The 18,281-nt window shown below is 40.9% G+C and overlaps 2 protein-coding genes across 6 annotated transcripts; one reads left to right on the forward strand and one right to left on the reverse strand.

Annotated features, from left to right (window-relative positions):
- The first annotated feature begins 48 nt into the window (after positions 1-48).
- On the forward strand, positions 49-16,574 carry LOC102047910 (solute carrier family 2, facilitated glucose transporter member 11-like). 4 transcript variants are annotated; one of them, XM_055711313.1, is made up of 13 exons: positions 406-526; positions 2,224-2,322; positions 3,912-4,072; positions 4,704-4,828; positions 5,091-5,220; positions 6,439-6,587; positions 8,789-8,976; positions 9,493-9,603; positions 9,716-9,817; positions 11,345-11,420; positions 11,937-12,064; positions 13,062-13,163; positions 14,358-14,478. In XM_055711313.1, exons 1-13 carry the CDS (start codon positions 482-484, stop codon positions 14,358-14,360), a joined length of 1,419 nt encoding a protein of 472 aa, XP_055567288.1. In that variant the 5' UTR covers positions 406-481; the 3' UTR covers positions 14,361-14,478. The 4 variants fall into 4 exon arrangements, with proteins under 4 accessions (XP_027661761.1, XP_055567288.1, XP_055567291.1 ...); XM_027805960.2 differs by lacking the exons at positions 406-526; positions 14,358-14,478 and adding an exon at positions 49-151 and having other exon boundaries at positions 13,062-13,474; XM_055711316.1 differs by lacking the exons at positions 13,062-13,163; positions 14,358-14,478 and adding an exon at positions 16,096-16,574.
- On the reverse strand, positions 14,459-18,264 carry HSCB (HscB mitochondrial iron-sulfur cluster cochaperone). Of its 2 annotated transcripts, XM_055711355.1 has the most exons (6): positions 17,915-18,264; positions 17,751-17,847; positions 17,264-17,353; positions 16,581-16,725; positions 15,678-15,725; positions 14,459-14,604 (listed from the first exon to the last, which is right to left on the reverse strand). In XM_055711355.1, exons 1-6 carry the CDS (start codon positions 18,127-18,129, stop codon positions 14,513-14,515), a joined length of 687 nt encoding a protein of 228 aa, XP_055567330.1. In that variant the 5' UTR covers positions 18,130-18,264; the 3' UTR covers positions 14,459-14,512. The 2 variants fall into 2 exon arrangements, with proteins under 2 accessions (XP_055567330.1, XP_055567338.1); XM_055711363.1 differs by lacking the exon at positions 15,678-15,725.
- Between the last annotated feature and the right edge of the window lie 17 nt (positions 18,265-18,281).

An 18,281-nucleotide genomic window follows, 5' to 3' on the forward strand; every position in this document is an offset into this window, starting at 1 on the left:
TCCCAGTCAGATGAGGAGCTCAGCCAGCAGCCCAGTCAGATGAGGAGCTCAGCCTGCAGCGTTGCCCACACTCAGTGGGCTGCAGCCTCGGGGAAGCAGCCGGCGGTTGGGGCAGCTACGCGCCTCGGGAGGTATGCCGCCAGCGCACAAGGTAATCGCCCAGCTGCTTTCTGTAGTAGCTGAGACCCCCTGCGAACGGGTGGCTAACGGGCCGTGGTTTCTGCTTTGACTTATATGAAGAAAGTGCGTGTGCTGTGATGTTAACCATGGGAAAGCTCTGTAGCTCCTGTAAGGCTCTATGGAAGTTGGACACTCCAGTCATAAAGAAGTTGTGAACTGTTGAGAAGGATCCCAGTGGCTAGTTGGAAGGCAAAAATCTTGTGTTTTAATATAGTAATGACTTCATTTCTTAAGCACCTTTTATTCCTGTAGTGTAGTTTACTAAATTTTGCAAAGGAACTCAAATGCAGCCATACTAAGAATGGAGTCCCAGCCCCTGCTGAGAGGGTCTAGCACGCACAGCAAGGTAAGCAGAACTGTCTTGGCCTCTGAAGATGGATCCTGCAGAGAGTTTGTAGCGTTTCCAGTGATGCACAAATGTGAAATTCTCTGATTGTTTCATGTTTACCTTAAGTAAAAATCCATTAGATGATCAGGCTTGTAAGGTTCTGTGTTTTCCTTAGGCACCTAGCAGTGTTATAAAACACAAGCTGTAAAAGCACATTTTCTGATTCCTATGTTTTAGATTGAATGTAAATTCAAATTTGTTTGTCGCATGTCTGTGAAGTGAGGAGAAAGTACTTACAAACTGTCAGAAGTTAAATAGCTTACAGAACAGGTGAGGCTCTTATACGTTCTCTTAGAAATTTGGGCCCAAACTCCAATGTGACAGAGCGTGTTAGTGTAATGAGAGACTGATTTGGGCAGGAAGAACAGAGCTGTCATAACAAAACATAAGTTGTGTGATGTATGTTAATGATTCTGGTTTTTTTTTTCTTTGTTTGTTTTCTGTGTCTAGTTCTAGACTCCAGGTTGTACCCAAGTGACACAACAAAGATGCTGGCAGTATTTAATAGAAAACTCTGTGTGTGCAGTGCCTATATTTACCTGTATTTACCACCTCTAGTTTTTCTACTGTACATGCTGCAGCCCTTATTTGTGACTCTTAATTCATTGCTTTGGTTGTCATTCAGGGAAACACTTTTTACTCTCAGGAAACCATAAGGAAATATTAATTGGATTTTACTTCATTAAGATCAGTTTCAACTTCTGAATTTCAATCCTGAATGAAGGAAGTTTTGATTAATTATCTTCAGGAAAGGCACAGCTCTTTCAGAATGCAATACAGCATCTGGAATAACTCAACATTTCTGGGCATTGGACCAAGAATGAGAAGGATGAAGAACTAGTCTACGTACCTTACAACGAGAAATTCAGGGAGTACAAGCTTATAACGAAAAATTATGTACAGTCTTTGTCTGTGAAGGAAGAGGAAATTTGATCACAGAAGTGCCGTTAGTATAGGAGTCATTGTTGTGTCCAGTGGAATTTAGGCTAAAAGATGCTATAAGATGAAATTAAGACCTGATTTTTAATGAAAGGGTTGCTAAACATTTGAACTGGATGTTATTTTTAGTGCTATCATATTAAATAAAAAGTAGAATCAAGAAGCATCACATCAGAAAGCCAGACGCTGTATAAACCTCCAGAGATCGAACCGGCTAACTTGCAGACATCCAGTAATCAACCTCGGGACTTGCTGAGAGAAATAAAATACTGTTATTTCTCTCATCTCAGATGAAATGTCAGTCAGAGGAATTGGGATTTGGTTAATTCTTATACAGAGTCATTGTACCTGTGACACCCAACATAAACAGTCCTAGCATTTTTTCATAAACAGTAGACACCATGAGTGGTGTGATTCGTGCAAAAAGCATTTACACAGGTCAGTAAGTATGCCATCAGCAGTGCAATGGTTGTGTTGCCTACACTGAATCTGGATACTTTTAATTGTTGCATTCCTAAAAGACGTTAGTGATCATGGCCAAAGTCAGCGTGAAAGGTTTCTTCTGCTGCACGTATTTGAGAGCTTGTGTAGTTTTCTTTCACTGTTCAAAACTAAATACATGATATATTCCACTGTAATTTTCTCCTAGATATTATGTTCATGTGGGTTCAAGACCCTGTCTCTTTTCATGCCAGTTACTTTCTTCTGTTCTCTAGTTCCCCAGCTGGACCTTGGTTTTGGCTGTTTGTGCTGTTGGAATTGGAGGGACTTTTCAGTATGGGTATAATGTTTCCATTATCAATGCACCCACCCAGGTAAAATATTGTCTCTTGTTCATAGGGTTGTTTTACAGTAATGGAGCATCCTGACTAACTGGCCGATAGGCCAGATGTGATTGCAGTGGGAACCAAAGCAGGCTTCCTCTCATATTAAGTATTCTTGTTGGTTCCCAGAATGGTTTCATGTGAATTTGTTTGTGAGTACCTCCCATCAGGAGCATTCTGTGTCAGATGAAAGTGCCAGATATGCCACATAAATACCTCTGTTAAAGTCCCTTTTAGAAGGATTAACTCAGTAAGCAACATCTTCCAATTAACCAATTTACTAAAATTGCCCAAAACATTAAAACAGGATAGAACAGAACATTTAAGTTGGGAGGGACTTAAAATGATCATCCAGTCCAACTGACTGACCTCTTCAGGGCTGACCAAAAGCTAAAGCATGTTGTTAAGGGCATTGTCCAAATGCCTTTTAAACACTGACAGGTGTGGGGCATCGACCACTTCTCTAGGAAGCCTGTTCCAGGGTTTGACCACCCTTTCTGTAAAATGTCACCACCATTTCTCCTCATGGCAAGTTTAAACCTCCCCTGACGCATCTTTGAGCCATTCCCATGCGTCCTATTGCTGGATAACAGAGAGAAAGGATAGTTATAGTTGTCCATCACAAGGCAGCTTACTGAGAAAGGCCTTAGAGACTCAAAAAGTGGCATCTGTAGTGTCTGAGAATCTCATCTTTTCACCTACTTGGTACTTCTGCATCCATTGCCATGGCCTTGGAGAATTCTGCATATTTTATGGATGACTCAAGAGGATCTGAGCAAATGATCATGTGAAAGTGATGAGTATCATTTTCTGCTGTCTGCTGATTTATTTTCTTGTGAAACTGTGAAAAGTGAATTTGCTGCAACACTGTATGCTTTCTACAAAGATTAAAATAAGCTGTTTGTGGAAGAACATGTAATATGCTGGAAACGGAGAGCCCAGGAAATTTGTTCTTCTGTTATGTCTTTGCAGGCTAAGAACAGGAGCCTCTGATTACAGTAATGTATGTCAGTTCAAGAGTTTCTAAAGACAAATTTTAGGAAACCAAGTGTGTAGAATAACAGTTTAAATGTTCTAATACATGAATACTGTAAGGAAGGCAGAGGAATATTAGAGTTGCAGAAAGGGATTTTACTATGAATAGTGGGATTACACTAAGGCATGAAGTTCAAAACCAAGGGTCTTCTGACAGTAACATTTTTCAGGTTATGTGAGATCTCTGTGCTCTGAGATATTCCTAAAACCAGTAGGAGCTATGTATCCACCCCCTGCCCTGGCTTCATTCGGGAGGACTGCAAAGCTCTTTTGTAGCAGTGTGTGGAAAGATTGTTTCTCTGCCTCTCCTGAGGTAGAATACAAAAACAAAGCTACTCAGCAGTCTTTGAGATGTATGGTGAGTAGGAAATGGTGTGGTGGTCAAGGTAGATTCTGCTAGTCATTGGTGGTTTTGATACAGTACAACTGAGATGATACCTTTTGTTAGTTCCTAGAATTGGTTTTCAGGATTGAGGTGCAAGTTATAGTGCTACGCTGTGGGGCTAGACATGATGCTACACATTCATCATTCTTTTCTACTGCAGCATATACATAGGTTCTTAAATGAAACCTGGAGTAGTCGTTATCACAAGGAACTAAATCCAGATCTGCTGACTTTCCTTTGGTCTGTCATTGCTTCTATATTTTCACTCGGAGGCCTGTGTGGAGCCCTTATCGGAGGCAGCATGGCGATTCAGCTAGGCAGGTGAGTTACAGCCACAGGCCTTTAGCAGCATGTCTAAATGGAGAATAATAAATTCTCCAAATATTATAAATAATAAATAAATAAATGGGGAAGGCGTGTAAGAAAATGTACCTTAGGTGACTATAAATGTTTTTCACTTCAAAGCAGAGCTTTCTGGTAGAATTTTACAGTTTGTTCCAATGTGACTTTAAAAGATGAGCCCTGAATTACAGACTTCCAGTCAAGTCTTCCCATTACATTTACTGAATTCTAAGTTCGGAGTGTGCACGTACCGTAGGGTAGGAAACACGGGTCCCCCATACACATTTGCAGCCTTTATGCCAGTAAGGAATTGCTGTGTAATCTGTAATGTTTTGTGCACGTTCTGTATAGATACAGCAAAAATAAACAAAACCCCACTCCTACCTTGTCAGGCATTGCTGTCATGTTTATGTGTTATCCTTATGGTTAGACTTTTTTTTTTTTTTTTTAAATACAAGTAAATAGTTGTATCAGATACCTGGATTTCCAGTGACTATCATGTTTCTTCAGTATAAGCCCATTTTTTCTTTCCATATTACCAAAAAGGAAAACTTTTTAATAAATATGTTACTGCAGATTTCCTGAATTATTTGTTTTTTCTCCTCATTAGGAAAGGAGCTCTTTTGCTGAATAATATTATAGCAATAGTGGCCTCCATTTTAATGGGGATCAGTTTTCCTACAGGATTGTTTGAGTTACTGATTGCTGGAAGGTTTTTGATTGGCATAAATTCAGGTGAATGATTTCGTATTCCTACTTTCAGTAAACTATGGTGAATGCTAAATTATTGTTACTGCTGCTTCTTTAGGTACTATGATATGTGTTTGTATGCTCTTTTGTAGATATGATGACAAAAATGTTCTGTAGTCTAACTTGTAATCAAGGCAGCTACGTGAATAGGAAATTAACTAAGTCTGATTGCTTGCATGTTTTGGTTCTTTAACTCTTTTCACAGTAAAATCTACTAATAGGAAGATGTTTTTCTATTTACTTGCAGGTATTGGGCTCTGTGTACAGCCTCTGTATATTGGGGAGGTTGCCCCAAAACATCTTCGAGGTAGCATGGCCATGGGGAGTTCCATCTTTCTGACTGGAGGGATTCTGACAGGACAAATAATTGGTTTAAGGTTAGAAATGCGTTTTTTTTCCTGCCTTGCATTAATTGTATGTAAAGAATTCTAGTTCCCTGCAGCTCCCTGCAAAACATTCATTGTGGCCATTGTAGCGTTAGTGATTCAGCTTCACGCAGTAGGTCTACCTGTAAGAAGAAACCGCCTGCTTTTGTCACCTTATTCCTACAACTGCAAACCATCTGTGCTATGTCCCCAGGGAAGTGTTATCAGTTTAGGTGGGTCAGCCAGAACAGCATCGGTAAAACAGGTACATCTGTGCTGGGTTCGTATTTTCTGCTGGTTTCTTGCTGGAGACAGCGGACGTTTGTAAGACAGGACTTGAGAGCAAAGGACTCACAGTTTCTGTATTGCAGCACTCCTGTTGGTTTTGTCCCTTGTGAGATCAGATGAAGCTGCTAGGGACTTTATCCAGTTGGATCTTAAAAAGTTCCAAGAACAGAGACTGCACCAACTTCGAGATGAAAAGCTTCTTTGTCTGCTAGAAGCCTTCCACTGCCCTAAGAGCAACTGCTAGTAGCCCAAGTAACAGCACATTACCTGTTTTTTGTGTCCCACTACCAAAAGCACTTTTCTTCCTTTTTCCTTATTACTAGCTTCTGAATTAACTGATTTTGCTAGATACTTTAGGTGTGAATTGCTGCAAAATACGTAGAACATAAACCTCAGACAGCATAATCTAGGCCCAGTATTTAAAATTTAACAGGTTTACATTGTCCACAGTAGATCATCCTGCTGATTCTAACTATTCCAATTTTAGTGATTCCTTTCTATGTAATAGCCCTTCTCATCAGATCAACTTTGAATGGGAGGGGGGATCGGATGACCTTCTGAGTTCCTTTCTGTCCTAAATTCTTGTGTGACTCTCAAAAGCAAATGCTGGTGCCAACCTTCAGGTGAAGTCCGTATGTTTTTACTTTCCTGCATTGCTAGACTACACTGCTTTGGCAAACATGAAAATAATGCTTAGGACCAACACAGCAATAAGCAGCCATAAAGTAGCATTGCTCGCCTCTTCCTGAGTGAAACCTGATTTCAGAGTAGCTGGGAAATACTTTCCCAGCCTCCTCCTGCTGACATTCACAAGATGTAGGTACCTGGTTACAAGGGAACTGTTCTCAAAGGACAAACACCTTGCTCCCAAAACTCTTCTGAATAGTTACCAATAGCTAATTACTTGGGTTTTTTCCCCCTCTTTTTCCACACCTCTCCCAGGGAATTATTAGGTGGAGAAACATATTGGCCTGTGTTGCTATCCAGCAGCTGTTTCCCAGCATTTGCCCAACTTTTATTCCTGCCATGGTTTCCTGAAAGTCCCAGATACCTTCTTATTGACAGAGGTGATGAGCTGAGCTGTGCCAAAGGTAATTTACAGCATCTGTACTTTCTCTGTGTCTTCAGAAGTGTGCAATGAGTGTATTGGGGTCCAGATTCTCCTTTTATCTTTATCAACACAGCACAGCCTAGTGATTTTTTCACCCATGTTTTTTCCTCCAGTGAGCTTATATGGAAAAAGCGATTGTGGAACTCAGAAGCCTATAATGGATTGTGAACAAAACTTTTTATTACCTCATTTCAAATATACGTTCATGTTTTTTTACTCTAATGAAATCTCTAGATGTTTCATAATGTTTCTCCTGGATGTAGTAACATACTGGATGTAGTAACATACTTGAACGCCCCTTGGGGCACACAGTCACAGGCTGTGTAGCTGCCAGACTTCGCTGGCTGAGCCAAAGAGGGTAAAGACAGTGTCATTGCAGTTGGACGCGAAGTATGGTCTTACATGTTTGGCAAATGAGAAACCCTGATGCCTTTGAGTCAAAATATTTAATGCAATCTACAATAAATGCTTTGCAATATTTTGCTTCTATGTTTTGCTTTCACCATCCTTTTTAGTGATGATGGGCAAGTTTTGAAATGTCCCAACAGTAAGCATTTTTCTTTAAAAAGTCAAAAAGAAAGTGCTTGGATTTTCCCTTGGGCTGAAATATTTGCGCAATGGAGCACAAATCAACTGCCAGTTTTTTTCAACCCAGGACTGCAGGGGGTTGGGGCCTGATATGCTAATTCTGATGTAGTTCATAGTGACATAAAATGACACTTGTGATCCATGGATCTTCCACTTAAAATGCTAAATAAATAAGAGAAATGAAGAAAGGAAGTTTACCTTGTTAGCATTTGATAGGGTTATATTTAATTCCATTTCCATTTTATGTATAAAGAAAGGAAAACCACTTCTTTTGCTTTTTTTTCCTGTTCCTTCTTTTTGAACACTTCTTGAAATGCTGTTGATGAGCATATGAATTTTTACCTGTCTAGGAAAGGTATTAGTAGATAGAACAGCATATGTTGAAGAAGGATCTTCAACAAAGGAAATTAAAGAGGCTTAATTTGTGGAAGACTTTAGGCCAAGGTAAGAATTTTAGGAATTACAAAAGAGGCAGGGTTCACAGAGACAGCGAAGTCTTGTATTGTACTGGGTAATTAAAACCCAAACAGACAAAAAACGTATGTTTTATATAAAGCCATTTGTGTGCCTGCAGGCCTCTTCCCCCCCCTGCCCCCCCCGCCCCAGTTTGTCAGCTGATCTAATAAAAATAACTTTCTCTTTGCTTACCTTGCCCAAAAATATTCCTAGACTATCACAACTGCAAAAGCACAGTAACTACAAATGAGCTATAGAGTTAATTCTGTCTAATTTGAAAGTCATGGACAAGATGACCATAATGTCCCTTTCAGATTAAGATCTAGTTTCTTCATTAAATGTAATTTTCTAAATGTAAGTGAAGCTTGCAATCTCTGTATCATGTTCAAATCTTTCCCTCTCAATTTTTATTTAAAACGTAACATAATCGTGTATTGTTTTTTTTTCCAAGAATTGTGGCTGCTCCTGAGCCGATACTGAAGAGTGGCTGGAGCTTGCAGCTGGTTATGCTGTTAGTGATAACAACAGCACCGGAAAGTTTGCTTTCAGGGATCATCACAAGTTCTACCGTTGCCCTAAAGATGACAAATTGTCACTTATGATGTATTTAATCTTGAAGATTTTAGAGGAACTGACGTTTTAGGAACAGGTTTCACGACCGTTAGTAAAGATTTTAGTCTCACATCCAACTAACTTCTGGTAATACTTGCCTTAGAAGAATTACTTACCATCTTCACTCCACCTCACTAAATGTGTTCCACTGGCAAAATTAAAGACAGGGACATAACAAAAGACTTGATATCTGCCTAGAATTTAAGCAAAAGACTTCAAACTGGTTAGAGTGTCCTTTAATGAAAAAAACTATTTGTAGGTCTGTGGTTCAGATATAAACACTTTAAAATATTTTGCTTGGTGCGTGTTTGAAAGTCAGATATTCCTCTAAAAAAAGCCAAGTCATACCACTGAAATCTCCAGTCACCACAGTAGAAAATGTTGGAAAACCAGCAAGCAAAAAACAAGTCACAAAGTGAAGTTTTCCTATCCTAGCAAAAGCCAGATCATTATGGAGAGATATTTTTCCAGAAGTTGTGGTCAGTAGGTGAACATAAGAGAATTTATTTTCTTCTTTTTTTTTAGCTTTGAAGCGATTTCATGGTTCTTCAGAGTACCAGAGGGAGATGGAAGACATACAGCGGGAATGTTTTGCCTTAGAAGGGGAGAAACCCAGGAAGCCCTGGCAATTATTCACTGATCGTGGTGTGAGATGGCAACTCATTACTGTGATTGTGATGACTATGGGCCAGCAGCTCAGTGGAATAAATGCTGTAAGATTTCGTATGTACAAACAGCTTAAATAGTTACTTTCCATGTGTTTTTCAACCTTTCATTAACACAAAGGATCCACATAGAGAAGCTCAGAGAAATTAGTTAAGTGGGAAAGAATATCTTCATATTATTTCTCTTTTTCTCTCCCCCTCCATTTTTTTTTTTTCATTTCTGTGTTTCTGGTCTGTAAATTGATTTAAAGAATGACTTAACACTTGTGTTTACATTCTTCTAAAAAAGTAAGTGAAGGTAGATCAGCTTATCCCATTGTGGCTGGTTTAAGAGTGTGAAATATATTCAGTAAGTTGAGTCATTATATTTGCTTTTATGATAGCAATATATTTACCTAGACATGAATTTAACATTCTTATTGCTGTTTGTGTCAAATTAATAATTCACAGTATAAAATACAGTGAGCTCTGTGTTTAGTATGAACTTGACTTTGTTTCCAGCCGACAATTTAACTGCTGGCAACACCTCTTTTTTTTTTTTTTCTTTTCTTTTTTCTGTTATAGATATATTTCTATGCCACTTATATTTTTGAAGAAGCTGGGATCTCAGCAGAAAAGATCCCTTATGTGACACTTGGCACTGGAGCTTGTGAATGCTTCACGGCCCTCACCTGTGTAAGTAACAATTTATTCTACGTCCTAGCATAAAGGGTAATGATTCTTCTTGAGAAGAACATTGGTAAATATGAGATCAATATAGTAACAGAAAATTATGTCTTGTCCACAGGGTTTACTGATAGACTACGTGGGAAGAAGATGCCTCATCATTGGGGGCTATCTCCTTATGACCCTTTGGAGCATTGTTTTAACGTTCTCTCTGACTTACCAGGTGTAAAGGACTCATTCATATTACATGATATGACTATAGTGAGTGAAAATCTGTGATGCTTGAAAGAAGCTGGAAGAGCTGCATAGGTTTAAACAGCAGCATAAAAGATGACAAAATTGAGATTTGATCAGTTCAGCAGCCTAAAGTAGGAGAATGCTCTCAGCTAAGATTTGATCGTGTATGTCTTAAAGCTGCGGCTGTGTTTAATGCTGACAAAACTTAGTGATGACAAAATGGCATGTATTCTAGGTTTTAAAGTAATTTTAGGGTAAAATACTACATACCAATGGAATTAAGCATCAGTCTACTTCAGTCACTTAATTGTAAAGCAAAAACCCAGAAAATACTGTACAGATGCTGAAATGCAAGACACTTAAACCCATCAAGTGTAAATTCACAAAAACTATTGGAAACTTTGAATTCACAATGCCTTAAATACATCATGCAAAGACAACATCCTGCCTCGTTTTTTGATGTAATATCTCTTTGATGCATCATAAATTTATCTGTGTACCATACCAACTCAAATAAGGCAGCCCTACAAACCTCCTGAAATGAATGTTTAGAGAAGATCTGCCTCTACACTGGCAGACCGTGCTGTAGTAAGTATTTATAGTTACCTTTGGTAATCCAAATAAAATGATACAGGTGTAGCTCCAACAGTGACCAACTCGATTTAGTCAGTATTTGGTTGCCTGATAAGCCCTTATCCAACAAAGGTGGGATTAGAGAGCTGCAATTCTGGCCCTACCCATGCCCTCAGTGTTTGGAGCTGGTTTTAGACAGGTGGATCATGCAGTCACATTGCAGCTCTGACGTCTGGAGGGATGGCAGGGTTAGGGGCTGTGCCGATTGGGAAGCAGGCCACAGAAGAGGCACTGACAGTAATTTCTGTGTGGTTGGTGTGAAGCAGGCTGCTAGGTGAGGCACGAAGTTGAATGAGCCAGCCATTAGGCTGAGGCCTAGGTTTAATTTTTGTATTGTGTGTATTTCCTGGTTTGCTTTTGAATAACGGGATTTCAAAGCTCAGGTTTGGTCTAAAGTGCCTAGTTTCATATGTATATAGTAATCCTACTGTGTCCTCACTGCACTATTTACTTATTTTATTTATTTATTCTTTAAATTTACTTATACACAAATAATATGATAAGTCTGTTCATGCTATGGAAGTGCTTAACGACCGCTAACTCATGGGATCAGTACAAAATACCAAAATAAACACAGACAAAATGTTAAACTACTAACAACACATAATTGCTGTGTTCAATATTGGTGCAAATTTTGAGCCTCAAAGGACTAATTATAAATATTGATAGAACTACTAGACTCCATTTAGTAAAAATTATTAAATGAACAATATTGATTTCTCTGAAGCAGTATTGTTAAATAAATTAGCTGTAAACAGCCATGAGTGACTGTTGGTCTCAGTTGCAATAAAATAGCAGAAGGAAATTTAACTGTTAAGCCAAACTTTAAAACTGGACTATCAAAATCTGAACTAAAGCTTCTCCTTCTCTTCTGCGGCAGGAGCTGTACCCATGGGTGCCTTACGTGAGCATGGCATCTATATTTGCCTTCATCTTGAGCTTTGGCTTGGGACCAGGTATGACGCAGTGACAAACGGTTGGACGCGGTGGAACGTATCTGGGCTGGTGGGGCGCCAGCAGCTTGGCTGCCCAGGGCGGGCAGCAAGGGCTCACCACAGGGCTGTCGGTGCTCTGCTGAAGCACCGCAAGCGAGCCCACCGCATCAGAACAGTTTAGTCTCCTGCAGCCTGAAGCTGAGACTAAACCGTGGCGTGTCTCAGGGCCAGCTGCACACGAGGGGGTCTTAGTTCTGGCCTTCAAGTCCCTTGAGTCATACAAGAAGGGAGAAAAAGCCTGTTATGCTTTTAAAGAGGCCCTTGCTCCCTGCACAATGCTGCTGAAAGAACAATTTTTAGGACACTTATTATATGGGCAGTAGATTACAAAATGTGTTAGTTTTTTATTTTTTTAAAATAGAATCAGTTCAGCCAGTGGCATATTCAAAAGCAACTCAATCTTTCTACCACTGGAAATACCACAAATGGACATTTCAGCATAATAACCTGTTCTGTTTCTGACACTCGTTCCTGCAGGTGGCATAACAAATACCCTGACAGCAGAATTATTTATACAGTCTTCACGTCCAGCTGCTTATATGATAGGAGGGACTATTAGTTGGATTAGTTTCTTCACAATTGGAATGATCTTTCCCTTTATAGTGGTAAGTATGCATAACACATTTTCCTAATTGCCTCACATTTTCCTAATTCCTCATTTCCTCTGCTCTCAGGTTCCATCAAATTGCTTCTTCTTGTACAGTAACACTTAAACATAGGATGTGCACTACCCCTCAACCCAGTATAACTACATTTGGTCCCTCTGAAAGTATTTTTTAGGATGTGCACTACCCCTCAACCCAGTATAACTAGATTTGGTCCCTCTGAAAGTATTTTTTAGGTATCAACAAAAAAAATAATAAACCATGATCAATGAAAAGGAATACACAGCGGTAATTTTCATGTCAGATTAAAAAAAAACAGAGCAGGTAACAAAATTAGAAAAACTTATTCAGATGCTGAGATTCAAATAACGTTTTTTAATAGTGCTTTATGTTTTCATGTCAAAGTAAAGTAGTAGAAGTACATGGGGCTAGTGGTACACACCTTCTGCAAGAGCTCACTAAACTCACAGAGGGTTCTGTGATCATGAAGATTATTAGGAAAAACCAATACAAGCTCCCATTTCTAGCTCTGTATTTTCAGTTTTAGCACCTGAGAGCACAACACGCCAGGAACAGCATGCAGCAGGGAATCTGTGTGACAGTCCTTTCTTCTTGGTTGAACTTTGCTTCTCAGTAAGACAGTTGGGCTTTATTTTAATGCCTAGCATTGAAAAATATTAACAAACATTCAGAAAAAAGAAATCATATCATCTTAAAATATGACACAGCTAAATAGCAAATGCTGACTTGTCATTACATTGTGAATTTAGTGTTTAATTTTTTTTTAAATAAAAGTCTACCAAGCGTATTGCACAGCACTTGGTAGTCTTATCTAAAATTTTTTTAAAAGCTACATATAAAGCAAGGATAGGCTGAAGATGTTTTTATTAAAAATATCTGAGCAGCAATGTTATGTGTGAATGGAAACAAAAAGCTTTTTATCTTCCAAAACTCACTGTTATACTTGAAATACGTTGCAATCAAATTTTATTTTCAGAATGGGCTGAAGCAGTATTGTTTTGTGGTGTTCTTAACGGAGTGCTCCTTAGTTGCTGTGTTCCTCTTCTTCGTAATTCCTGAGACAAAAAATAAATCTTTTCTGGAAATCAAAAAGGAATTTCACAAGCTTAATTTTGGAAGAAATACCAGAAAAAAGGAAACAGAGCTTTATGAAAGACAACAATTCCATGACGAATTTAAAAAAAACTCTGTGTAACTTCACTGCTGTTACAGAATTTTACTGCAAATGAACAAGTAGCTTATTAAATCCTCCTGTATATTCATTAAAGGCAAGTTAATCTCTGAAATGCTGTTAAAACATATATTGCTGAAACACTATTAACAACATACTAGACGTAGAAGATTGGATGTTTAGCTACAACTTGATGTCGCAGGGATGCAGAAATGCCAGGAGAGGGTGTTCAATGAACTCCTCCCCGCAGCAGATTTCTTCAGGCTGTTTGGTAGCTTTTAGATTTCTAAGCCCCTTCTTCAGTTCATGTAATCAAGCATATGTTAATACTTTGACTAAAATATTCTGAGGCGTTAAAGCCCAAACAGGAACTGACCTACCGAGAAACTGGTATTTGAAATATTCTAGTTTATATGTAATTGGGGTATTTAGTTGCCCCTTGTCACTTGCATCTTTCAAAGATTTAAGGACATTCCTCATCTAGTCCTACTACCGTAACTGTACAAAGACAGTACAGCACCTATCTGAATTACTGTTATTTGTAATAAATTTTATTAGAAAGACTTGTTTCCTGGAAGGGTACTTATACTAATAAAACAGTTTCTGGCATTTGAGTTGGGTTTTTTTTTGCCCTAACCTAGCATCTTAATGTTTTAAACTGTGCAACAGTTAACAGTTAGCCCTTTTAACAGAAGGGTAACATGGCTTCCAGTTTTGAAGGTCAATTCCCAGCAGACTGAGGTCAACATCACAAAAAGCACAGAGTAGCAGAGGACAGATGATAGGAATTAAATACTTCTCACCCTTAAAAGGTTTTCCAACATGGTCTGATAGAACACATGCAAGGGGGACTACAGAGAGCTCCAAGGACCTGTTGAATGAGCTTTCTGCCTAATCCCCATCTGTCCAGGACTTTCTCAACTTAAAATAAATTCTTCATTCTTTAGTGTAGTCAAAAAGTAAGAAATCTTAATCACGAAGGTGGTGTTTGCGTGCCCCTCTGATACTCATTTCTGTACCTGTAACTGCTAGGACACTAGTTCTACCTTACTCCAACTTTTCCTGGTTTGTAAGTATTTCTTGATTACCTCTGTTACTTAGTAAGTGCTACAGTAAGCGCTGGATTTCTTTTATGTTTATCTTCCTTCTCTCAGAATTAAAACTTTTAATGAAAATGTAGGAAGCAAACACCATTTTTCTCATTTTGGTAGTGAAATCAGCTGTTTAATTGAAAATAATTCTTAAAGGAAGCAGTATCAGGGAGGGATCTTCTTGTTCTTTAGTTTATCCTCTAAGTTTGCAAAATACTTCATTTTGGCTAAAAGCTTCTTAGCTTCTTGAAGATCATCTGAAATGAAATAAAACATTACTAGTTTACACAGGGGAATTTTCGTTTCAAAATGAATGTGAAGATTTCAAGGGCAGCGCCCATTTCACTACTCAGAGCTACAAGTTGTAAGGACCCATCCACTATTAAACCCTGCTGCTGAGGGGTTCCACAGAACATATGACAATGTACAATTTAGAAATGCATAGTGTCAATGCCAAAACTGATTCTGAAACAAGTTTCTCCTTAATGAAACAACTGGAGGGGAAAGGTAGTTTATCACCTATTGAAAAGGACAGACACAACAGAATCCTTAACTCTTGTAGTACAAAGAGTGATGGATCTTAAGGGAGGAATTCCTCATGTGCAGGCCCAGCCAGCACTACTTTTGATGCTTTTGATATTTGATGTTTTACAATTACAACATGCTGCTACATAAATGAAAGCAATGAAAGCATTCTGAGACCCGGGAAAGAAATGTAAAGGTTTCTTCCCAGAGTAGGAAACTAGTCTGGAATGGTTCAAGCTCCTGCTGATCAATTGGTTGTGGACTAAAGTTATGTTGAGTAGTGCCCAGGAAGGCCCCCAAACCTTAGACTAAATGGGGCATCAGGTCTTTTCTTGCCACACAGCATCAGTGGTAAGCAGCAGGATTGTTCTGCCTTGACTTTCACTGCAAAGAACAGCACCTGCTACTCTGCTGACAGCTTCAACTCTGCAGAACAAGATCTCCCAAATTCAAGTCTGACACCTCAGAACAGGTGCTAAGTTTGACTAAAAGCAGAGTCTGTCCTTCCCAGTATTCCGGGACACAATTTCTTAGGATCTGCATTCCCACCTGAAGCAGTCATTTTGATGCAAATTGAATTAATTACAACTTTTCTATTTTTTTTTTTAATGTGAGGTCCTGAATTTCCCAGATCAGCAGAAAGGTCAGCTTAGAAGTATTTATTCTAAATACCAAACAAAGAACACTTGTTTATGCAGTATTTCTGTTCTGTAGTTCAGGAAATATTTGCCAATAAGAGAATGTGGCTTTTTAAGCATTTCTAACTGCTATGTATGGCAGCTAAATACTTTACAGAAATAGCTACCTCTTTCAAAAGCTGCAGTCACCTCTTTGGTCAGTTCTTCTTGTTTAACTGTAAAACAAATTATTTTATTCACTTTTTGTTACATACTTCATATATTCAATACTACTGCATTGTCTGCTGTGGGAAACTTAATTACTAGTCTCATAGTCCTCTGGGAGCTAAGACTGCTTTTCATAATATCGCTGTCAATTTTTTTAATTACAGTTTCAAACAGCTGTATTTCTTTGTTTAAATGGGTGTACAGGCAACAACTGCAATACAAATCAATGGGCACTAACTCACTTTTGTCTATCAGTTTACCCTGCTGCAATTAATTTTCTTCTATTCTACTTAGGTTTTATTCTAGTTATTCTAATTGCTTTTGGCACACTACTGTTACTGCAAAGAATTAAATACAGCAACAAACTCAATGTTTCAGGTGTCACCAACATCATAAACAATAAAGATGCTTGTATAAGGATAGTAACCACTTAACATAATGGTTGCTACGTTGAAGAAGGTGAAAGAAATACAACATCTGTACAAATGACATTATTTAACATGGTCAGTCAAACACTTTGTTAAGCTTCATGAGTGGTTCTTCTGGAACAGTCTACTTGTCCCGATCTACTGAAGGTTGAGTAAATTCCCTTTTACAGTCAATATATACACACTCATTTTGCTATCAGAACAGGTATCGTTATACAGATCTTCTCAAGCCAGGCTTGATGTTTAAGCAGCATGAATTGGAACAGGCTTTTTTCTGGGGGCAGGAAGCTCTTGCAGTGAGTCAATTCAAGACTAACGCGAGTTAGAGATACTAGAAGAAATAACACTGAAAAAGTTACGAGTCTTCAGAAGGATCTCATATCGCACAAGATACAGTAAGTTAGGTCTGTACAAAACCCTCAAATCATAACATACCTTTAATTAAAGTTTCAATTTCTTCAAGGATATCCTCATTTTTAGATTCCGCTAATTTCTCGTTAATTTCCATGATTTCTGTGAGAAACTCTGAGTCCGCATCACAGTCTGTCTCTTGTGCCGGCTCCACTCCATTCAGCTCCAGCTGGTGAAGAAAATGGGAATTTGGAAATAGGCGTTCTCGCATCTATTTCTGTGTGAATGATTTTCTTGACTATTCAGTCTTTTAATGGGGCTCACTCAGATTCATATCTGATAAACTTCCGCTTTATTCCATGAAATATGCATGAACAGAGTCAGTCCTGAAATTAACTCCATAGGCAGACCATAAATCAGCAGTTAAGCAAAGCAAAAAAAACCTTAATGAAGGCTGCCAGGGGCCAGACTGAAATTTCTAAGGAAATGTGTGTGTCCAAACACAACACGTGATGCAGGGAACAAATTAGTGCTAACATGAGTGGCAAATGAAATGGTAATAACTAGTAAAACGTTAAAGAAAAGAGGGGAAAAGCCAATTAATTTTTCAGACAAGCTTGGTTTTGGACTCCTTTCGATCCCTGGTAATCCTCTTCTTTGGAGGAACACAAATTAGCATGTCAATGATGGAGTCAAAGTCCGGTTCCATCGCTGACCACCGGTGGTCAGTTACAGCAGCGTGGGCAAGACCCAGCCCCAGCCCTTACCAGATAGAGGCCGCGGCTCAGCGGGTCCAGCAGGGTTTGGTAGGCCTTGTTAACCAAGGAGGAGTGCTGCTCGGAGTAGTGCTGTTCTTTCTGCGAAGGGATGAATAATAACAGTAACGAGTTACTCACAGGTGGCAGAACACGTTAGGTTTTGTCACCAGCAGACACAACTCAGTCCCACACCACCGGGCGGGTATCAAACCGGGAGCCGACGGTTACTGGCAATGGGCGCGGAGCGGCTGGGGGGGCTCAGCCAGGGTCCCCGCAGCCAGGGGAGCCCCCCGGCCACCCCCAGGGCACCGCCGCGAGCGGGGCCCGGGAGCCGGGACACGGAGAGTCTCCGGGACCCCCCGGGGCGGGCGGCTGGGCCAGACACCAGGGGCGGCCTCTCCGCGGGCACCGGGCAGGCGGCGCGGCCCGTCCCCCCTGCCCGGGAACCGCCCAGGAAGCGCGACCGGGGGGTGGGGGGCCGGGTCCCCGCGCTCACCGGCGGCCTCCGGCCGAAGCGGTCGGGGTGCAGGGCGCGCTGCAGGCTCCGGAACCGCCGCTGCAGCTGCTGCACGTCCAGGCGGAAGGAGCGGTCACTGTGGGCGACAGAAGGCGGCGTGAGACCGCGCCCGGCCCGGCCCGGCCCGCCCCGCCGGCACTCACCAGCCCAGCAGGCGGAAGAGGTCGGGCCGCGGCGCCGGTGGCTGCAAGGCCCGGCAGTCCGGGCAGAAGCGCGGCAGCCCCGCGCCGCCGGGGAGGGCGCCGCCGCAGCTCCAGCACCGCGGGGCCGGCGGGGCGCAGCGGGGCCGCGGGGCCGCCTCAGCGGCGCGGAGCACCCGGGGCGCCCGGCCCAGCCCCCGCCGCAGCGCCGCCTGCATGGTCCCGCGCCGCGCTCCCGGCACCCCCCGCGCGGCCGCCCCCGATTGGCTCCGTTCGTAGCGGGGGGGTGGCGGGGCGCGTGCGCGCCCAGCAAGGCGGCAGCGGCGCGGGCGGCGAGCGGTGCCGGCTCCGCCACCCGCGAGCTCGGGAC

This window comes from Falco cherrug, chromosome 1 (genome assembly GCF_023634085.1).
Source record: "Falco cherrug isolate bFalChe1 chromosome 1, bFalChe1.pri, whole genome shotgun sequence".
NCBI classification, from domain to species: Eukaryota; Metazoa; Chordata; class Aves; order Falconiformes; family Falconidae; genus Falco; species Falco cherrug.

Excerpts from the sequence above, each read along its gene's own strand:
- LOC102047910 (XM_027805959.2), top strand. The coding sequence starts at position 482 with ATGGAGTCCCAGCCCCTGCTGAGAGGGTCTAGCACGCACAGCAAG. Across the intron at positions 4,073-4,703 it reads ATGGCGATTCAGCTAGGCAG|GAAAGGAGCTCTTTTGCTGA; the intron begins GTGAGTTACAGC and ends TCTCCTCATTAG. Across the intron at positions 6,588-8,788 it reads TGAGCTGAGCTGTGCCAAAG|CTTTGAAGCGATTTCATGGT; the intron begins GTAATTTACAGC and ends CTTTTTTTTTAG.
- HSCB (XM_055711355.1), bottom strand. The coding sequence starts at position 18,129 with ATGCAGGCGGCGCTGCGGCGGGGGCTGGGCCGGGCGCCCCGGGTGCTC. Across the intron at positions 17,354-17,750 it reads GCTTCGGCCGGAGGCCGCCG|AAAGAACAGCACTACTCCGA; the intron begins GTGAGCGCGGGG and ends ATCCCTTCGCAG. Across the intron at positions 15,726-16,580 it reads AATTGAAACTTTAATTAAAG|TTAAACAAGAAGAACTGACC; the intron begins GTATGTTATGAT and ends TTTGTTTTACAG.